We start from the raw sequence: 20,059 nt of genomic DNA, 5'->3' as shown, positions 1-20,059 counted from the left end.
CGGCTCCCGCCGAGGAAGGCGAAGTCCCACGCTGTTGAAAACGTCACTTCGGAAGGGGAACGCAGGGCCCCCGGGGACCACGTAGGGCACCTGCTTCTGGAGGCCTGAGCTGAGCCACAAGATCAGCTTCATGTAGCACCCCACAAAGCTTTGCAGGCATCCTGGCCACCTTTGCATGTGTGGGTGCATCCCAGCTTTGCAAAACCCCATTTTGCTACCATTAGAAAGAAAAACACCTTTTAAAAAGAACTAAAACACAGCATTTGATTCACCTTGAACTCCACCGCAGTTTCCTTTGGCGGGCCACCACCGCCTCCTGTGACAGGCTAGGCTTTAAGTCATGCCCGTTTTGCTCAGCACACCCGAGGGGCAGCCCCCCACGCCCCCCACCTGGCCACCCCTGCGGCAGCCTGACCCCCGCCGGGGAGATAAATGCTGCCGGCTTCTCTGACCCCCTCTATCGCTGCTTCAGCTGTCCCCGCACAGGAGCTGGGGAGCGTAGAGCTGCAGGTGCTGCCTGCCTGCCCCCTGCCTGGCCTGGCACTACTGCTGTCCTGCATTTATGGGGCTCACCACAGGACCGCAGAGGGGTTGAGGTGGGAAGGGACCTCTGGAGGTCATCTGGGCCAACCCCCTGCTCAAGCATGGCCACCTAGAGCCATTGGCCCAGCTTATCTGGCCCCCAGATAGTGGCACATGTCACAGACATAACAAGCCCCATTCCACTGGGAGCCAGCGAGCACCATCTCTCCAAGCTCTCACCATCCCTCCAAGCTCTCACCCCTCCACCTCTCCACCCACCCAGCTGCCCGCTCCCGCCACCATCCATCACAACCAATTTCCTCTGCCCTTAAACCCAGCAAAGGAAGAGGCTGCCACGGTAGGAAACTTTGGAAACGCAGCCTTCAAAATATTCACAGAGCAGCACTGGACCCACGGCTCCCCCTCTATTACCGAGTGGAGGTGAGCTCCTCTGAACCCCACTGCGGGTCAAGAAGGCCCTCTCGCCCGGGAAAGCCCACTGACCACAGGGGCACCTGGACTGCTTTCTAAACCTCTGGCAGCCCTGTGTAGCCCAGCACAGCACGGCTGCCCGCAGCGAGAGGTACCGCACACAGCTCCCAGCCTGCAACCCCCCAGGAGCCAGGAAGAGATTTCCCTTCGGGCCGTAGCAGAGCCACCCTCTGGCTTCCTCTCCGAAGAGCAGAGGAGACCCAAGGATGCTCCGGCCGCTCTTGACTCTGCCCTCACAAGCGGTGCAAGGGAAACAGCTTTCACTCCAGCTGGAAAAGAGCCCTCACTGCCCCCCTCAACCTCCACGTGCCTCCCCTGATGCCTCCCCACCTCTCCTCCCCACCAAAACAGAGGAGAGGCGAGCAGGAGCGGGGCAATGGCAGGTCCCACCTCCTCCCCAGCCGGGAGCACAGACGGCAGCAGCAGGCACGCTCCCCTTGCCTGCTTCCTACCGTGCTCCCCAGCAGCAACACCCGAGATGGGAGAGGAGAGCCTGTCTGACCCTTGGGGAGCAGGTCTCCCAGGTGAGACCCTGCAGGTAAGCTCCACTTTGGGCTTCCCCTGCAAGCAGCCACCACACAAGGGAACGAGGCCACCCGGGCTGCGAGGCTCACGGGGAAGCCGAGGGCTTGGCCAAGCCGAGGGCTCAGCTGCTAGATGTCCTCTCCGGCTCATGCTCAGCACCAGGTGGGCCGCTGGGCAAACACAGCTCGACCCCCTCCCCAAAACACCAAGGGTCCGCATGCCTTTTACACCACTCGCTTTTAATTACACTGCGTAAGGAAAGGCCTCTCCTCGTGCCAGGACCCCCTGGCACAGCCACCCGGGGAGCTGGCTGGCCCATCAAGTCCTCAGTAGGTTTAGTGGTTCCCCCTCACCCCTCTCCCTTGCTTGGAAGCTCCTCCTGGTCAGTCCACATCATCCCTGCAGCCCTCAGGGTCCTCGCTTTGCAGAGACCTATTTCCATACATCTCTGTTCCTCCCCCCCTCCAGGCCTGAGCTTTGCCCGCTCAGGGCCGTGGGAGTCCCGCTTTGGCCTCCTGCAGCACCAGGCAGAGAGAGGAGGCAGGGCAAGAGTCATCGGTTAATAATTGTTCTAACCCCAATATAAATAGAAAAATACAACAAAACAAAGAATTGACTAGCTAAGAGATCCAATCCGCTGGGATGCCTGCAACATGCTAGTGCAGAGTTCAGAGAGTGCTTGGTCCAGTGCATGGTACTGTAGATATCCAGAAACCTGTCCCGGCAGCCTCGCAGCCATCAAATCTTCCTGCGGCACCACACGTCTGTGCGAGCACATCCTGGCTGTGGTCAGCTCACCCAAGGCTGTTGGCTCCTGGGAGCAGGCTGAACGGGAACGGTTGATAATAGTCTGATTTATTGCTGTTAAATGGTAAAGCCATTCTCTTCTGTGGAATGAGGATGTGCTTCGCTCTTACTTTTTGTGGAGAAATTTCATTTTGCTACCTGGAGACACAAAGAAAGGAAAATGGGCTCCCCACAGTGACAGACAAAACAAGTGTCACTCTCCCCACCACCACCAGCCAAGCAAGCCTATGGAGAGAATGGCCCCTGCTGCCAGCCCTGGGTCCTTACCCACAGCCACCTGCCCTGCAAAGCTCACGCAGGTGCCTGCAGAGCAGGTCATAGCTCTGCCCACCCCCTGGGAGCAGCGCTGCGGACTGGGGCCCTGCAAGCCCCCCGGCACACATTCTGGAGCCCCTTTGCCCAGCGGTCCTGAAAGGTGAACGTATTACTAAGGTCACCTGGCCAGAGTGTGTGTAAGAGGCAGGGCACACCAGCCCCACAGACACTGCTGCTCTTAAATGGTCAAGAAAAGACAAGAGGGCCAGGGATGCGATCTGAACTGAAGATCAAACTGTCTTAGTCATGGTGTCCAATGACTTATCAAGGACTTCTAACCTCAGTCTGGAGCTCTCGTCTAGCTCCTCTTACAGTGGAAAATGGATTCAACCTTAGGATACTCCTGGGTGATTCCCACTGCTGATCCCTCAGGGCAAACCTGAAGGTCACGGAGACCGTGTCACTCCCCCCATCAGGAACTGCATCCACCACCCCAAGTCACTGGTTGCTCCATTGCCTCCTCAGACCCATCCATCTCCCTTGGAACACACAGATGTAGCTCATGGCCCAGATTCTGGTTCTCCACCAGCCTTCAGACAAGTGGCAGATCAGGGAGCAGAGCCAACAGTGTGCCAGAGCAGGGACACATGGCCAGGCACCGATCACTCAAGGTTCAGAGCACACGCAACCGCTAGCAGAGTCCTGCCACCCTGCAGCAGCTTCTCTGCTGCCAAACCTGAAGGCAACAAGAAGCTGAAGCCTCCTGAGAAGCCAAGGGTTTTGATGGTTCCTTACCTAGGCCTTTCAGGAACCTATTGACTCCACTCTGCTCCCCACTGGGAAGTGTTTCCAGGTACTCCTGAGCCCGTACCTCAAACAGACCTGCAGAAAGAAGTCAACACCTTCTAATTTGCTTCCCTATAAATAAAAGTAAGAACACCCATCTGGAAGCATACTGTCCCAGCTTACCAATGAACTGTTGCACACGAGAGGGAACAACTCACCCCACCTCCTCCACCAGCTGAGCCCAGATCTGGGACAGGAGCTTTGGTCCGCCTCCTCCCTCCCCACCGCAAGGCTGACTGAGCTTTTGTACCTCACACAGAGAGAGACAAAACCGCCGTTCATTCTGCTACGAACATGGCTAAGTCCAGAAAGTGAGATCATCTGGGGAATCATCACACAGGATTTACCATGCTGCAAAACCTCTTTTACTCAGCCACCTATTCAAGTGTCCACTGCTCATTAGTGCTTGGGGGGAAAGTGTTAAGCCAGCACCAGGAACAGGAAACCTCAGCTGCCAGTAGAGCCCTTGGGACTGTGGGATAACAGGAGTGAAAGAACAGAAGCAGCTCTGGGAAGGACATAAGCATCCATATTTTCTACTAGTCAAAACAGCCACAACCAGTCCAGCCAGTTCTTCCTCTAGACGTGGGAAGGGAACACTAGGGACTGCAAAAATAAGTCATTCCAGCAGTGTACTGTGACAGTCCTGATGGGAATTCAGCATGGAACGAAGAGGCACACACATGAAGGGCACCGTTTATGTCCCTTACTGCAGCGGTGAAGGGTGCCCGTAACCTCAACCTCAATGAGAAACTACCAGATCGTGCACAAAAAGCCCCTGTTCTCCAGCAGCCAGTTCCCATGCACTGTGCAAACACTATGTCTTACCACGCTCCTGTGAGGTGATGCTCCTCTTTGGGAAGATAAGGAAAAAGAGACAAAAAATCCCCGAGTGACTTCTTGAAGGCCACGCAGGGGTGTCAGAACAAACTATCAGCCTGCGCTAGCGCTTCCCTACCACATCCCTCCTGGTGTCCCTGCACAGAGACTGTAGCCTCCAGCCACGGTGCTGGGGACGGAGCTGGCAGCTGGTGAGCACCTCCCGGCTCTCGTGGGAGCAACAGCGGAGTTTCCATGACTGCGGAGCCCAGGCAGAGCCCCTCACCTCTGACCCCCTGCTTCCGCAGCTCCCGCTCCTGAATGAAGCCCCCGAACATCTGTGTCTCCATGAAGACCTCCAGGAAGCGTCGGAGGCTCTTGGAGGAGACGGACTTGCGGAAAGCCTCGCGCTGCAGGGTCCGCTCCTCTCGCTCGGTGGGGGTCAGGAAGAGGGAGTAGTGGCCCACGATCTCCACAAAGAAACGGACAAAGGCCTCGGACACCACCTCATTCAAAGGACAAGTCTCTAAGGAGAAAAGAAAGAGGCAGCAGTGAGGACAGCGCTGCAAGGACATGTTAGGAAAAGCCCTGGGCACAAACTCCCAGGCTTTTTTAAGATCTAGCCTCAGCAGAAAAAGCTGCTCAAGAGAGACAGCATCCTAGGAAGTGCTTGCCACGGAAGAGGACTGGGCTGCTACTTCTTTGAAAGCCACCAAGCTTTGTCTTGGCTCCCCTGCAACCAGGAGATGCTGGTACCACCCCCGAAAGAGCTGTCTCAACCCACTTGCCTGTGAGCCACACGGCCACCTCCGAGACTGCAGCTCTGCAGGTGGACTGGCCCCCGGAGGAGCCTGCATCACTCAGACGGTCAGCAGCAGAGAGTGGCCCGTGGGACCCCCCCGAAAGGAGTACCAGTGTTCCCTGGAGCCGTAAGGGAAGGACGGAGAGAGCCCGGAAGGGGTAAATACTGTTTGTCTTCACACAAAGAGAACTGTCCCCGGTACAATGGAATATTTAACCCAGCTTCAACCAAAATCCTAACCTCCAGCTTCTGTGGTGTTAAATGCAATACAAGCCTAGTTCTCCCCTAAGGAGCGACAGGAGAAAAAGGGGCAGGAAGAAACACGGTTTTAAGCTGAAAGGCACTGTGTGTTACCCTGCTTGCCATTGACAGGGCCCTCCTCCTTGTCGCTTGCCAGCTCGTTCCTCTGCTCCAAAATGTGCTCTAGGGCAGCCTGCAGCTTGCGGGGCAGGATGGAGTCCTCATCTTCCATCTGCAAAACAGAGCTATCTCCTCAGGGCCTGGAGCTGGGACACAGCCAGCCCCTGCCCTTCTCACCAGCTCCTATCCCATCCCCAGCACGGCAGGGGGAGCACTAAAAATGAACCGTGAGGAGAGGAAGAGGGACAGGGAGAAGGCGTAATATGCTTGGCACGTTCCCAGCACCTCCCAGTCCAGGACTATCAAGAAGCACGAGAGGAAAGAGAAAGGGAGTGTCTTGTCCCAAATATTCTCCTATTCTGGAAGAATTTCAGGTGTCTGATCTGGGAGGCTACCGGGCAGCACTCACCTGCGGCCCCACCGTCTGCCTGCCAGCACTCGCACGACCACAGAAAGGACGCATCTGAACAATGCTGGCGTGCGGCCAGGTGAGCACAACCCCCTGCTCAGCTCTGCTCAGGCACTGATGGTGTTACGGAGGCGTAACGAGTTCCTGTAGACCAAGGAACTGCCGGTGACTGTGTGCGAGCTCCTACCAGCCCTAGCTGAGACAGCGTGATTTAGCTTAAATCTCCAAAAGAGAGGTACAAGATAAAGCAATTCCCTGCAGCTGAGGCAGCTGGCAAGCGAGAACTGCACCAAAGGAGTGGCCTTCACCCACACACTACTCCCTGCAGCAGGAGGTGCACTTGTCCCATCCCACTCATGGGACCTAAGGCTCGGCAGAGACCACGCAGCCAGCACTGCTCAGCGATCTGCCAGAGAGCTCGGGGGCAAAACCAGCTTCCCAAGCCAGGAGCACGTTTGCTCGTCCATACTCTTCCCTTCAATATCCCACTCCTCCTCTCCACGACAAAGGGAAGTAAAAATCAGCAGGCAATCTCATCTGCAGAGCAACTGCTAGGTTCCCGTGTACCAGCTTCCTACTTGTGACCCATCCAGCGCAAGGAGTGAGGAATCACAAGCTCCTCGGGGCAGGAAGGGATTTGAAGAAATCATCAAGGCTCCCTTCTCCGCTCAGGGCTGGGTACGTGATAGGAGTGGGACTGACAGACACAGGCTGGAAGAGCCTGTGCTGCTCCCCAGCAGTGCTACGCAGTGCTAAGCTGAGGCTTTCCAGCTCTGCCCTCAGCCTTACAGGATGCCACTTAAGGACCCACAGTGCTCAAGTGCCACCATTTTCCCTCTTTAAAAAAAAAAAAACAGAGAGAGAGATAATGCACAACGATTTGGTCCTCAACAGCTGTAGTTTGGGACTCTCATATTACATACGTACGCAGCAACCCCTATAACACTGCCAACCACAAATCCTGCCTCAGTTTGTGTGGGGAGTAAGTGACCCAGCCAGCCAGGCAGGTCAGCAAACACAGAGGGCGGTAAGGTGTAGTAGTAGATGATGAAGGATATGAAATAGCTCTGCTCACCTGTCTCAGAAACCGGTTGTTTACAAGGTCAACAACAAGGACCTAAGAATGAGAGAGCAAGAATAAAAAGGGGAAGTCATTATTTCCATCATTGGAGTTTATCTTAATCTGTAATTGCTCTGGAGCAAATGCTTTGGCCCTGTCCCTGCTCCTCCTACCCACTGCTGCAGCTGGAGCCGGCACCCAAGCCCGAGCCAAGAGCGGAGCCCTTGTTGCGGCTTTCTGACGACGTCGCTGCAAACCGCAGAACAGCTTGGACAGCAGGAGGCTGTGCTCCAAGCCCAGCCCACCGCTCCTCATCGCCAGGTCGGGGTCAGAGCTCTGTCTTTTCTCCCTGTGCTGCACCGTTGTCCACTGGGTGGGCAGGGAGGGAAATGCCTCCCCGACCATGTTCAGCCTTGCTGTGTTCACCCTTATGGACCATGAATCCAGTTCTTAACTATTTATTCCTTTCATTAGGCACCTCTGTTAATTAGAGGGGCAGCTCTCCTGGCCAATTTGTAGCAATCATACTTCAAGCCTGGCAGATGTTGTGCTTAGCCCCTAGACAGCGCTATGCAGAAACCAACAGAAACTTTAATAAAATCATCTCCCACCCGCAGCAGCCTCACAGTGGGAGATCCCAGCCCCATGCCTTCCCAAGCTGCAGACGAGGCAGAGTGCAGCCCTCTGCCTCCCCGGGGGATGTCCACCCCCTCCCTCACCCCACGCTCACAGGAGCCAGAGGACGAGACCTCGGCTCCTTCATGCCGCCAGCTGCCAAGGCAGACTCTCAGGAGCAGCCTTCCTGGGACAGAAGACAACTCAGCCCACTGGAAGCAACCGAGAGCAAGGCTACGGTGCGGGCGCATGGCTCACCTCCTCCACCGGGAGCTCCTTCAGGCGGGGCAGGGAGCTGGAGAGCAGGCCGATGAGGAAGGGGGTGGGCGAGCACACGATGTCGATCATGGAAGGCGGCAGCACGGGGATGTAGGTGTGCTGCCAGGTGAAGGGGTACAGGAGGGCCACCGTGGCGTGGCAACACTTGGAGAGAGTGCTGGAAGATGAAACACAACCAAGGGCAATGGCCGGTCAGTCAGGATAGGAGTGGTGCTTCCTAGAAATCAGGGCTCTTTCAATTGTTCCCTGATTGATCTCTGTAATTACTAGGGGCTTCCCCAAATTTCTGACCCCATTTTTCAGCTTCAGGAGCAATGACCCATAACAGGAGACCGTGTTTCAAAGACAATCCTGACCCACGCGCATGTGACAAGAGACAGGTTCCACTGAATCCAGCATCTGTTCCTCCAGTGCCCTGACGGGAAACACCACACAGACATGGGATCTTCCATACCACTGCCTCTCATTAGAGAAATGAGTTTATGCTCTTTTATGGGAAAGCCATGGGTCTGAATGCACAGGGGCTATACTGTCCAGCACAGACAGCACATAGCCATGGCACGTAGAAGACTGCTCCACCACTACAGCAGCTATCTGTTGGGCTGCACTGTGGCCCACTTACCTGCTGGCCATACTCTTGGCCTTGTCAGCACAGCTGGACAGCCTGCTTGGACCCCCTGGCAAAGCCCTGGCCACAATCTGCAGTCACAAGGTCCCCAAGCATTCCTGCAGGTTGTTCCAGCCATGGTCCACCCCCGCCCCTTGGCTTGCTACCTGAGCAGGATACATGCTTTGCCTTTGGGCAACCCTTAGCAGGAGTAATTGCGTGCCAACGGCATGCTTTTCTATCGGTCCCAATCATACCGACAGCTCCTAGCAGCCATGCCGGAGCACAGGGGAAGGAGGAAGGCTGCAGTCTCCAGCTGAGGCTGTCCAGGGACCCTGCAACCTGTGGAGCCTGCCAAGGCTAATCAGAACCACGGGAGAGTGAAATCCCAGGGGGGGGAGCACACGGCTGGCCTCTGCAGGATGCTGCCCGTCGCTCACAGGATCACAGCCTTCCTTCTTCCCCCTTCAAATGCCACCAGCGGCTTGGCTGTAAGCGCCTTTGCTGACAACTTCCAAGAGGGTCCGTCCAGAAACCCCATCAGCAATCTGGCAGGAGGCAGGCAAGGTCTGCAGTCAGACACGGCAGAGCTCGCCGCAGGGCACCAGTTACTCATCCATTCTGGGTCTGGAAGCATTTGTATGCGTCAAGGGAGGGGGAAGGCTCGCCGCTATAAACCCTGTATATAACGTCATTTTGTTTTACTAGCATCCAGGTCTCGAAAGGCTGGAGGAGGGGAGGGCGGCTGGTGCGGCCGGGAGGATTCATGTCGCCGAGGATGGGCGTGCAGCTGGCTCCCATTAAACTCCACAGGGGAATTTACACTCAGCAACCCCGATCTGGCAGTTTATTGCTGACTTGAGAGGGAAGGGGGTTGATGGGTGTGGACTCGAGCTCGCTCTGAAAAGCGAAGCCTGCTTTCTCTCCCCACCCCCTGCTCCAGCCGAGTCTGGTGGATTTGAATCCCTGCGCTGTAACACTAACACACGCTGAGCTGGGCTACAGCTGGCTGGCTTTCATCAGATAAGTTCAGTTTAGCAGAACATGATTATGGTTGCTGGGATATCAGTGTGACCATATGAAGTAATCAGGCAGTAAACATTGTTAAACACATGACACTTTTTGGAGATAAGTAAATCCCAGGGGAGAGGCTGGAGTCTGCTTAACATGAGAATTTTATCTAGGACTGCAACAGGTAGGGAACGGGCGCTTGGGAGGGATGCTTGGGACGTGTGTGCTGAGAAAGTCTCTTCACAAGATGGGGACAGCTTCCCTGCACTCCCAGAGGCTTGTCTTTTCTTAAGGGGATAGTCTATAAAAACAGAGGAGGACCCATCAAAGGTTGTGTCACAGACTGATAGCTTTAAGCCTTTAGATGGGAAAAACCCCTCAGGTTCCACATCCTTGTTTAGGAAGGTCTTAGAGTATCCTCCTCCCTTCTCTGCATGCATGCCTGCTGTCTGCCCCTCTGTCGCGGCTCTCAAGCTGAGCCTGCCCTCATCAGCAAGCCCATGTCTTGCTGTGTCTACCACACATGCAAGGTAGATAATGAATCTGAGAGAAACAAAATGAAAATAATGAGAAAAGACAGAGCTAGTAAGAAACAGGAACATTTACCAAAAAAACCCAAAAACAAACAACAAAAACCCAGAAAAAATGTGGGAACAATATCAGAGCAGATTATTTTTCTTCTGTCTTTCATACAAGCTAATCCTGAAAGGAACCGCAACAAAAGTGAATGTGCCATCTTAGAAGTGCACTCCAAGTTAATGAGATCCTTTGAAAACTGTCTCCTTCGAGGTGGTGTTACTTGTACACCCATACCCATACATTTCAGGCCATGTTAGCAGATGCAAAAGCAGGGGCTTCTCTTCCCCTCCATTACTGCACAGCATATTTTCCACCCCTCAATTTCTGACTGATAATAGCCCCAGTAATAACAACAGCAGCATGGTGAAAACTGAAAGAACTCCTCCTTCCATCACTGGTGTGCAGCACTGTGGCATTGCTCTTAAACCACCACCACGGGAATTCCTCCTCTTTGAAGAGAGGTTGAAGGTGGAAGTGTTAGAAGTTTCACCTTTGTCTCAAATCCTCGATCTTGAAGGCACATCCAACTTTCCTGCCTAAAGGTGGGAACTGCCTTTACAGGCAGCACTTGAAAACCAAGGGAAAGGATCTCTGTGATTCCAGGTAGCTCCACAGAGGAACAGTGAGCAGCTGAAGTACGTGGTTATTTATGGCATGGTGAGATATTACGGCATGCTGTCTCCTACTATATTTATGGTGGCTGTTCTTCCCTCAACCCTGCTCTCAAGTCCCAGCGAGTACACATGGTACGTGAGAGATTAAGTGGGAGGAAAGATGGCTGAGGTCCAGTTAGCGGAAGTCACAGACGGAGCTGTAGAAGTCTGAAATTGTATGCACCACGCAGTGGGAAGTAAAAAAGCAAGCTTCCCCTTCCACCTTTCCATCTGTGAATGCCTCATCACCTTCAGGGTAAATCCTAGTGATCTCTGCTCTGAAACATTTCTCACTGTGGAAGTCATTTTCAGGGAACAATACTGAGAGGGTTGAGGTCTGTGAGTGTCCTTTGAAGGCAGAGCAGTTCAGAGAAGGACACAGAGGAGGTAACATTGAGGTGTCTCTTCTGCATGTGATTCAGTCAGCCTTGCTCTGCAGATAGTCTCAGGGAGCTGCAGCTTGCCAGGAGCCCAGCAGAACCTCAGCCCTTTGGAATGACTCAAGCCTAAGCTCCCTCCTTCTCTTGCATACTGCACTGCAACAAACACTAAGGGACTGCTGATTCACACTACGGCTACTGAGCCTTGCAAAAGAATCCAGTATGATAAATTCCTTTTATGCCATCTGTGTGACTGCATGCTCTTCAGCCAGCAGCAATGGAGGAGACTACCTGAACTACATCAGTTGTAATACAGCAGGTACCCCTCTGTGCAGAAGGTGAATATGGCCACTAAGTTCTAGGCACTGCTCACGCTGGATGCCTCTTTCTGTGAGATATGCATGTCCCTTAACACAACCTGAACATTTTAATGCACTTGCAAAGCATGATTTATTTCATGCTTATACCAAACTGGCAGCCAATGACTTTGGGTAGCTACAACCAATGTCCCTACCGAAATCCTGATATCCCAGGACGTATGCACCATAGCCATGACGATGACTGCTGCCATTGGAGTACTACTGACACAGGGTGCTGTGTTTTGCTTGGAGGTGGCACCAGGAATGAAGAGATCTACCCAGTGTGACTGCAGTACATTCTAGGGAGTGCCATGCACTACCCTCAGGCCACAGCAGTTGAATGCTAGTTGTTCAAACGGGACAGAGACACCGCTTTAAGGCTTTTGGTTTCAGCAGCTAATTCTTAAAACACTGCAGGTCTTTAAAGTACACTTTTAAGATCCTGAGCACATTTTCATGGGTTCATTCAGCCTCCTGTAGGGACCACGGCTGAGCTGCGCGTCTAATGTCACTTGCACAGAAGCTCACAGGAGAGACTGAGATATCACTAGTACAGAGGCTAAAAAGTATCGATGTACACAAAGAACCATGTCAGACCTCTCCCTAAGCGGCTGATTTGGACATAGACTAACACACAGCTCTCTCTGGCTGAGTACTCCCTTAGTCAGAACAATGACATTGCAGCAATTTGTGACATTTGCTTGCTTGAACAACAGGCCTTCCTACCACGCGGCATCCCATGCAAAAACCTACCACACAGCACCCTACGAAGCTGCTGCTTCTTGGGAGCCACCTTGAACAGAGGCGGCCAGTATAGAATCTGAACACAACAGCTGCAACTATATAGAAACTCTTCTTCCTCTCCTGGGAAAACTTGCGCCAAGACTAGCTTGACTTGCTCTAAAAAGACACCCTGACAACTTGCAACAGCTTCTAAGGAAGGATACTGGCTGCTCAGTTTGGTTGCTTTCCTCCCAAACTTTAGACTGACTACAGGGTTTCCAGCTTTCTGCTCCAAAGACAAGCACCTATGCTAAAAAGCCTCCCAAGCTGAATCCCTCGTTGGGTTTAGGATACTCGATGATTTCTGAAAAACACTATTGAATCAATCAGTCTTTTGGAGTTTAATGCCAGGAAGCCCATTATTCCCTGAACTAACCAAGCTGCTGAAAATACGCTGGCATTTGGCAATTTAAAATGGTTTGATTACATGTTTTTTTTTTCCTTTTCTTTTTTATAAGCTCTGCTACAATAGGATTCATTTTACAAGCACCTTTGGATTTCTGACACTGTGTCGCATCTGGATTTACTTATGATGGATCGCAGATCTGGTTTACAACATGTAACAGGCACAGGAGCTTCCAAACTTTGCCCCGTGACTTCGCCCAGCGTTGCTGCAGATCCTGCCAGGACGATGCCAAGTTCCACCAGCTGTGGGGATCGTCACTGCCGCCCACCGACGTGGCAGGTTAGTGCAGGTGAAGAGGCGAGCGTTAAGAGGCTCTGAAGAAATAATGCTACTATCTGACAGCCAAACTTCATCCTTGGGTTTCTTCTTCTCCCTAACCATAATAGAAAAAGGAAAAATCTGGGAGGCTGGGATTCACAGTCCCAGATTTGTTTTTGTAGCACATGGAAAAGACTTCTTTTTGATGATTAATTACCTTTTACTGGGGATGACCACATTTAAAGTGTCTACTCTAATTCTTTCAGATCTGCCTTTGATAACAATGACCACTTTGTGTTGTTGACACAGCTGTGGTTTCTGGCAGGGAGAGAGGCAATCGCTCGAGTTGGTCAGATCCACGACAGGCTTTTGAGGAGATCTGGAAAAAGGATGCCTTGCTTTTAAGCCTATTTTCGTGATTTAAAAAGCCCTCTGAATCTAACACATCTCCCCCTCAGGCCAGCAAAAACTGCCCAGCCCGAGGTACCTTGTGAAATCAGGCCACTTTTATTTGGAAGGTGCCTTCTAAAATGTTGGTCTGCAGTGCCTCGAACTGTGTGGCAGGCAGCATCACTTGGAAACAAAAGCAGCTCTCATGCTGCAGTGCCCAAGCTGTGCCATGGCCTCCACTGCCCCAGGACTAAAGTTTACAGTGCAGAAGCGAACAAAAGCTAGGGAAGACTACACAGACCAACATAGTTTTAACAAAGTCATCTTCCTGGGTTGCGAGGCACTGTATACTCCAGTTTCCATAGCGACAGAGGGGGAGGGGAAAAAAAACCCACCCAAAAACTAATAAACGAAATTCTTTCCTTTTCCGCTGCCAAGCTTCGGATTGACAGGTCTTTAAAAAACACTCAATGTTCATTCTAAAGATGGAAAAGACAAAGTATTTCACTTGCTGTACACTTGTTAGTTGCATTTTTTGGCTCAGCTTGAAAACATTTCACAGTTCACACAGCATTTGGCAAGAGACTTTTCAGCTTTCTTTTCCCACAGACTGATTTTATAGCAATTAAAAGATGTAAATAAATTGCATACATAATTTTCTTTGTCAGGCACACCCAGACACACCTTTACACACATGTACAGATAGCTATTGATAGTGCCCACGTGAAGAACTGCAAAGGGGAATGATAAATGTAATTTATTATGTATCTTTCACCATGTCACCTGCACTCTCCCCGTTAATCCATCTCAACTGGATTATTTCTAGCATTCCTAACCTCTGAGCAGTTTCCAACAGCTGCTTTTATCATATTTCTTCTTCTCTTAAGCTACTGCCAAAAAGTGTTTCTTTTCTTTCTTCTGAAATTGGCATTTTCACCGATAAAGTAAATACTACTTAATATTCACTCAGTTCAATGTGTTCCTGTCCCACGAAAAGCATCATTTGGACAGAAGATCCTGTATCTACAATACTGTCAGCTTTCAAAACATGGAATTTCCACCAACAAGTAGAAGAGACTATTGACCTTATGAAAGGCTCAGCAATCCAGTGCGCTCAAGTTACTGGACTGGATTAAAATACAATAGTTTACTTAATTTTGAGGGTTATTTTCTTTGTTTTCTGTTTTTCAAGCCTTTACAGTCCTTTGGGGTAATTTTCAAGTTTTCTCTCCACAAAAATGAGCCAGAGAAACTTCATATTTTGTTACAGGAAAAGAAAAAGATTCTCCTGAAATTGCTTAGAGCAAGGTCTTCTCAGAAACATCAAATATTACAAGTCTTGTAGAGAGCTGGCAAGTCTACAGTAAATATTTGAATTTGAGCCCTGTGGCCTAGCAGACCCTGGATCTTTAAAACGTGACAATTCTTTTTTTCACAGAAGAAAGCTGTTTATGGTATATTTAGAGATCCTAGAAACTATGATTCTATAGCTCTCCCCCATTCTCTTTTACAGGCCTGGGCAGCTGGACTCATTCTTAAGGACCCAGGATATGCTGACAAAAGATACAGGGGGGGGGAAAAAAAACACCAAACCACATCAAAGTGCTTTGAATTAGAGATATTCTGTAACACACATCATACTCAGAATACATGGTGGCGTGCTGTCACATAAAGACGTGATAGGAAAAGATCTGGTAAATAAAGATTCATTCTAAAGTGATGCCTTAAAAAAAAAAAAAAAAAAGTTCCCTACCATTTACTCTTACCACCCAGCCCTCACGTAGAGATTACAATGTCATCTGTGTCTTTAACAGATTTTCTCAGAAAGTAAAATTTGTCCTACAGGGGATGAGAAAAACCTTTGAAAACAAAGCCTGTCATCATAAATTATCACATAAATCATATATGCTATGTAGAAACACAGCATTTGGATGAATTCTCTCATTTTCAATGCAAGTCTGGATGCTCTGCATGAAACGTGTGGCTTAACTACCCAGACCACTAAATATCTACGCACATAATGTATCAGATATTATAAAGCGGCAAATCTTCCCTCTCTGACCCAAGGCAGCTGCCAAAAACTGCAAGCAGCCAGTGCTGCCTGGATGCTACAGCTTCCCTCTCTCCAGCCTTCCTATTCCTGTGATGAGACTGCCTGAGCTCTGCCTGCAAAGAGCCCCGGATCCTTGCAGGATGAATTTTTCCCTTAGCTTTCCTGTAGAAGGGGCCTCCCCATCCTTTGCCCCAGCGCTCAGTCCCAGAGCTGCAGCCTGCTGCCTGGAAGTTGTGAAAACAGACAGCTTAGGGGCATTGTACACTCCTGAAACCTGAGCGTGCTCCGAAGTGTCATTACTCATCCAGGCAGCTTTTCTTTCCCCAGCCTTGGCGAACTCTCCTCTCTGAATCCTCAAGTGCTTCAAAGGCTGGAGAGCTGCCAGCCACCAGCTGCACAAGATCTTAAAGAAACCTGGGCCCATTTTCATAATTTAGGAGAGCAAACAAAAAAAAAATTAAGAAAACCACCCAAACCCCAAACCCATATACTGAGCTGATTCAAAATAGAAGTCCTCTGTCTCACTCCCCCTTACTGCATCCTTTACTTTCATCTCTCACAAGAAAAGAGTCTTTAGGAACCAATATTAAAATACAAGCTGAAGACTTAAGAAGATTTTGTGACATCAGGGAACAACCCAGAAGGGATGGCGATCTCTGTCCAAGGCTTGATCCTTGGAAACTCCAGCACAGCTCAGCCGGGAACACTGCAGCATCATGGAGCAAAAGGAGGGGTTTCATTTATTTAGCACCAGGCCTCTGCTCTAACACCATGTGGGGGAAAGGGAATTTGTTTCTCCTTGGGGACGAGATACAGCACGCTTTTTGCAAGCTGCACTGTGAAATTATGGTGCACGGCCTGAGTTCCCCACTCCTGCGAAGTGCAGCCCTGCTCACATCAGATAAGAAGTTGGAAAAGAACAGAGAAGAAAGAAGAACAAGGCAGAGAGATCAGTCACTGCAGTCTTCTCCGCCTTCCTTCCTTGGCAACATTTTGTTTAAAGAAATGCAAGAGAGTACCTGAGCTTGTCTGCAATAAAGATCACCCTCCTTTCCAGAAGTAGGGAGGCGAAGACTCTGCTCAGGTGCCGCACGCTGAGGGATGTGAACAAGGACTCGAAATCAACATGCTCAAGCCTGGAGTCAAGAGGCCGCCGCAGCTCGATGACCTGTTGGAGAGAAAAAGACCACAGGTCAACTCTCGCTGGCCACCTGTACTGTGGCAAGCACGGACAGCTAACAAGCATTACCGACTGTGCTGGTGAACATTGCACAGCGTTAAGCCCTCAAACAGTCTTTCCCTGTGTTACCTCCCACAAATCCTTCTTCCAGATGAAGCTGAAGGCAATCCAGAGTCCACTCCAATGGGCACAGCATGAGACCAACCACAAGTTCTCCTCACTGGACTGAGGACAGGGAGCTCTTCATACGGAAGAAAACTAGTTTGTGTCCAGCTAGGAGTGGTTTCCAGGCTTTCTGGCATTCACGCAGCAGAATGGCACGGAGCCTTTCAAATTTGCACTCTTATTTTTACAGTTATGATTTATTTATTTTTTTTACTGCAAGAATCTGGATGCCTAACCTACTGACTATAATTTTTTTCATGTCAGTTCCAGAAAAGAGCAGCCTGTGGACATTTTGCTTTGTCCGTATCTACTTAAATAATTCCTGTCACAGCACCCTAGCAGTTCATACTCCTTATTTTAGGCAGATGCTTATCTAAATTGTTCTTGAAAGCCTCCAACACAATACATTTCATAAATCCCACAAGAAAAGTACTCTAGTCCTGAACTACTCTTACCAACACTAAGCCTGCAGCTGAAACATGTCAGTGGCAAATTAGTTCAACTACTTGTTGTCTTACTCTCAGTATACACTCAGAACAACTGGTCACGTTCCTCTCTGTAGGAAATGTCTTGTATATTGGAAGGTTATTATTACGTGTCTTCCTTTGTCCTTTGTTTTCTATATTAAGCAAACGATTTTCTCAAGCTTTGCCTGTATTTTCTACACCACTTAGTAAGTGGAACTACTCTTCTGGGGCTTTCTCCTAGTGTTTGCATTTTTTGGAAAATGATACTCTAAATAAATTTCCACCAATGCTGGAAAGCAGAAAAATTGCTTGTATTTATTATTCATCCCTTCACTTTCTTTCACAATGCAGGAGTTTGTCTAAATAATACCATACTGTTACTTCTGCTCACTTTATGGCCCACTATACCATCAGATCCTTTTCTGAAGTACTGCTGCTCACTCAAGTTACTTCCATGTTGTATTAGACTACTTATTCCTTCTTCCCAGCATTTTGCTCTTGTCCATATTGAACTTCAGACCAAACCTTCAATTCAGCAAGGTCATTTTGAATTTTAATCCCTTACTCTCCAAAGTGCCTGCAACCCATCCCAATGCTGTCACCTACCCACTGTGCAAATGTGGGGTTTATGCCATCAACCAGATAATTAATGAACATTAAGAATCTTAGAAACAAAACAGCCAAAACATTCTCACAGCCTGACAGCACACCATTGGGACTCTGCTCCTCAAGCGCAGATTTTTAACCAGCTATGCATGTGCTCTGCGGTAATTTCATTTAGTTCGGACTGTTTTCAGTTTGGTTGAGGAAAATGTCATCATGTAGTGCTATGCTGAAAGCCCTCAGACATCAACTTGCTTGCTTTCCTCTCTCTCACGTTCAAGGCATACCATGCCCATCAAGACTATGTTCAATTTGGCTCCCTCCAGCCTCCCACAGTCTGAACCTTCCATTGTCCTCACAGCACACTGTGGGAGATGCAACACGTACCACTCACCTCCATGCTGTGAAAATGCCATTCCAAAAGGCTGCGACATACCCTTGTGTGGTTTCAGGTATTTTTTGACCAAAAGCCTGTGCCCTGTCCCACATGAACAGTGGTTCTGTATTAAGGATGCTGGAGCACATGCTATGAATCCTGTCTTCAGGAAGTTAAGTGGGGGGAGCCTTGAGCAGATCCAAGGTCATGTGCTGTGCAGCATGGGGCCCGCCAGTCTGTGCCACTTGGCCTCAAGGCCAATGCCCTCTTTCATTTTGCCAGATGAGCATGGCTGTGTCTGTACATTCATTGTTACCGTATGATTTCCCTTTTGATTCTGAGGTCACTGAAGTCTCCACGCCATCCCCTCCGGTCCCCCATTTTACTTCCTAGCTTCCCCATACAGTTGCCAGACGATCTGCCCTTGAAGATCCCCAGTGCTATGTCACAGTCACAACTTCCAGTCGCCAGTCCTGCACTGTTTGCTAGCCTAAGTCTTCCTCTCTCTAGGGTGGTGTCTTTACCTCTGTTCCTGAGCCTGGCAAGAAGTTCTTGACTGTAATTGTCCGGCCCAAAGCTGGGAAAGGTGCCTCCATGACACTCCTCATGAGAGGCTGCACCAAGGCGGGGGAAATGCCCCGTCTCTTCTCAACCTCATCCAAGATCTGAAATGAAAGCATGAAGACACAAAAACATGTGAATCAGGAGAAGGGAGGTAACACCAGGAATAAAGTGCACCAGCATCTACATTCTGTCCTTAACCCAGCATTGACATGGAGCCTTGAATCATTAGGAAGAAGGTAAAAGGTGCAATTGAAGACCCTTAATTTCTCTTCTGCAAGAAGAACTGAATGCAAGAATTGTCTCTTCCGCAAGAGGAACCCAGGTCCAGTGAAGTCAATGGAAAGCTTACAGTTTGCAAAGTCCCCACCACTCTCGGAGTCAGGACTCCACCTTTTAATCTCTCAGTGCTTGTGTTCCGGTAGTTCTGCTGAAGGAACAAGGCAATAGCTGACAATCTAGTTTTCTTTTTAACTGTGTTTTTGCTAGGTTCTTCAATTAGCATGCAGTTGCCTTGCCAACATCATTTCAGGCCCTTTCTTCAGCCATCAGCTTCCCTGATCCCCATTCTTCTGTTGTGTTGACTTCACTTTGAAGTCCCTCTTGGCCTACAACACAAATTCCCTCTCTCTCCCCCCTCACCTTAGAGAAGAGATTGAAGCATCCAAGGCGACTCACAATGCAGTAAACTTCTGGGAGACGCTTCCCCTTCCCACTGGGCTTTCAAGACAAACGCAAATACACACACAAAAACACCAAGAAAATGTCAGAGTTGTAACTACTGCAGAGACAGAGTGACCTGTCTCTTAGTTCTGCAGCTTGCTGGCTGGCTCAGGAACTGGCAGCATTTGACAGCATGCTGCTGATGACAATACCGTAAGTCTGGCTCAAGCCCTGGTATGTTAGAAACAGTGGGGAGAAATGGGCACATCCACAGTATGATCCCTACCTTGAGGAGTCAAATGACTAAGGCAGGGCATACTGCTCTACAGAGACAACTCAGTCTACAGGACTAGCACAGGTTTAGACAACTGTTTATTAGCTATCTAAACCTAAAGGAGACAAACCCTATCTTCAGCTTAGTGGTGAAACAACAGTCTATGGTCATAATGTTAAGCACTGGTGTAAGGAAAAGGTGGAAGAGCCATGCCTGTAGTGGAGGATGGTACCCAGAGAGGGACTTTGGCACTGAGCAGAGCAGAGGAGAGCAAAGCTGCTCTGCTGCCGCTCTTTCTTTCCACACTGAAAGAGAAGAGCAGCAGCCTTTCCACTTTCCAGAACGGGTGCCAGTAACACCAGCTCCACAGAAGGTTGCATCTCTAGGCAAAGAAAAAAACAGGGGTAATTACCAGCAGCCTCCTACAGTATCCAAATCGCCTGCTTCCATCTTCCCCCGTCAGGACAAATGAGAATGTCTCACTGCAGAAGGAGAAACCA

The 20,059-nt window shown here is 50.1% G+C and overlaps 1 protein-coding gene across 4 annotated transcripts in view; it reads right to left on the bottom strand.

The window, feature by feature from the left end:
• Positions 1 to 1,811: 1,811 nt before the first annotated feature.
• Positions 1,812 to 20,059, bottom strand: part of DENND2A (DENN domain containing 2A) — a 67,436-nt gene continuing 49,188 nt past the window's right edge. For all 4 annotated transcript variants that reach the window (XM_082309676.1, XM_082309675.1, XM_082309674.1 and 1 more), the window contains 10 exons: positions 19,972 to 20,041; positions 19,265 to 19,342; positions 18,586 to 18,726; positions 16,290 to 16,438; positions 7,771 to 7,948; positions 6,913 to 6,954; positions 5,423 to 5,540; positions 4,553 to 4,792; positions 3,397 to 3,483; positions 1,812 to 2,484 (listed from right to left, as the gene is read on the bottom strand). In XM_082309676.1, the coding sequence (XP_082165802.1) occupies positions 2,453 to 2,484; positions 3,397 to 3,483; positions 4,553 to 4,792; positions 5,423 to 5,540; positions 6,913 to 6,954; positions 7,771 to 7,948; positions 16,290 to 16,438; positions 18,586 to 18,726; positions 19,265 to 19,342; positions 19,972 to 20,041 (1,135 nt within the window). In that variant the 3' untranslated portion in view covers positions 1,812 to 2,452. The remainder of the gene's footprint in view (positions 2,485 to 3,396; positions 3,484 to 4,552; positions 4,793 to 5,422; positions 5,541 to 6,912; positions 6,955 to 7,770; positions 7,949 to 16,289; positions 16,439 to 18,585; positions 18,727 to 19,264; positions 19,343 to 19,971; positions 20,042 to 20,059) is intronic.

This window comes from Platalea leucorodia (assembly GCF_965183815.1).
Source record: "Platalea leucorodia genome assembly, chromosome: 4".
In the NCBI taxonomy this organism is placed as follows: domain Eukaryota; kingdom Metazoa; phylum Chordata; class Aves; order Pelecaniformes; family Threskiornithidae; genus Platalea; species Platalea leucorodia.
This window is presented reverse-complemented; position numbering and strand designations above follow the sequence as displayed.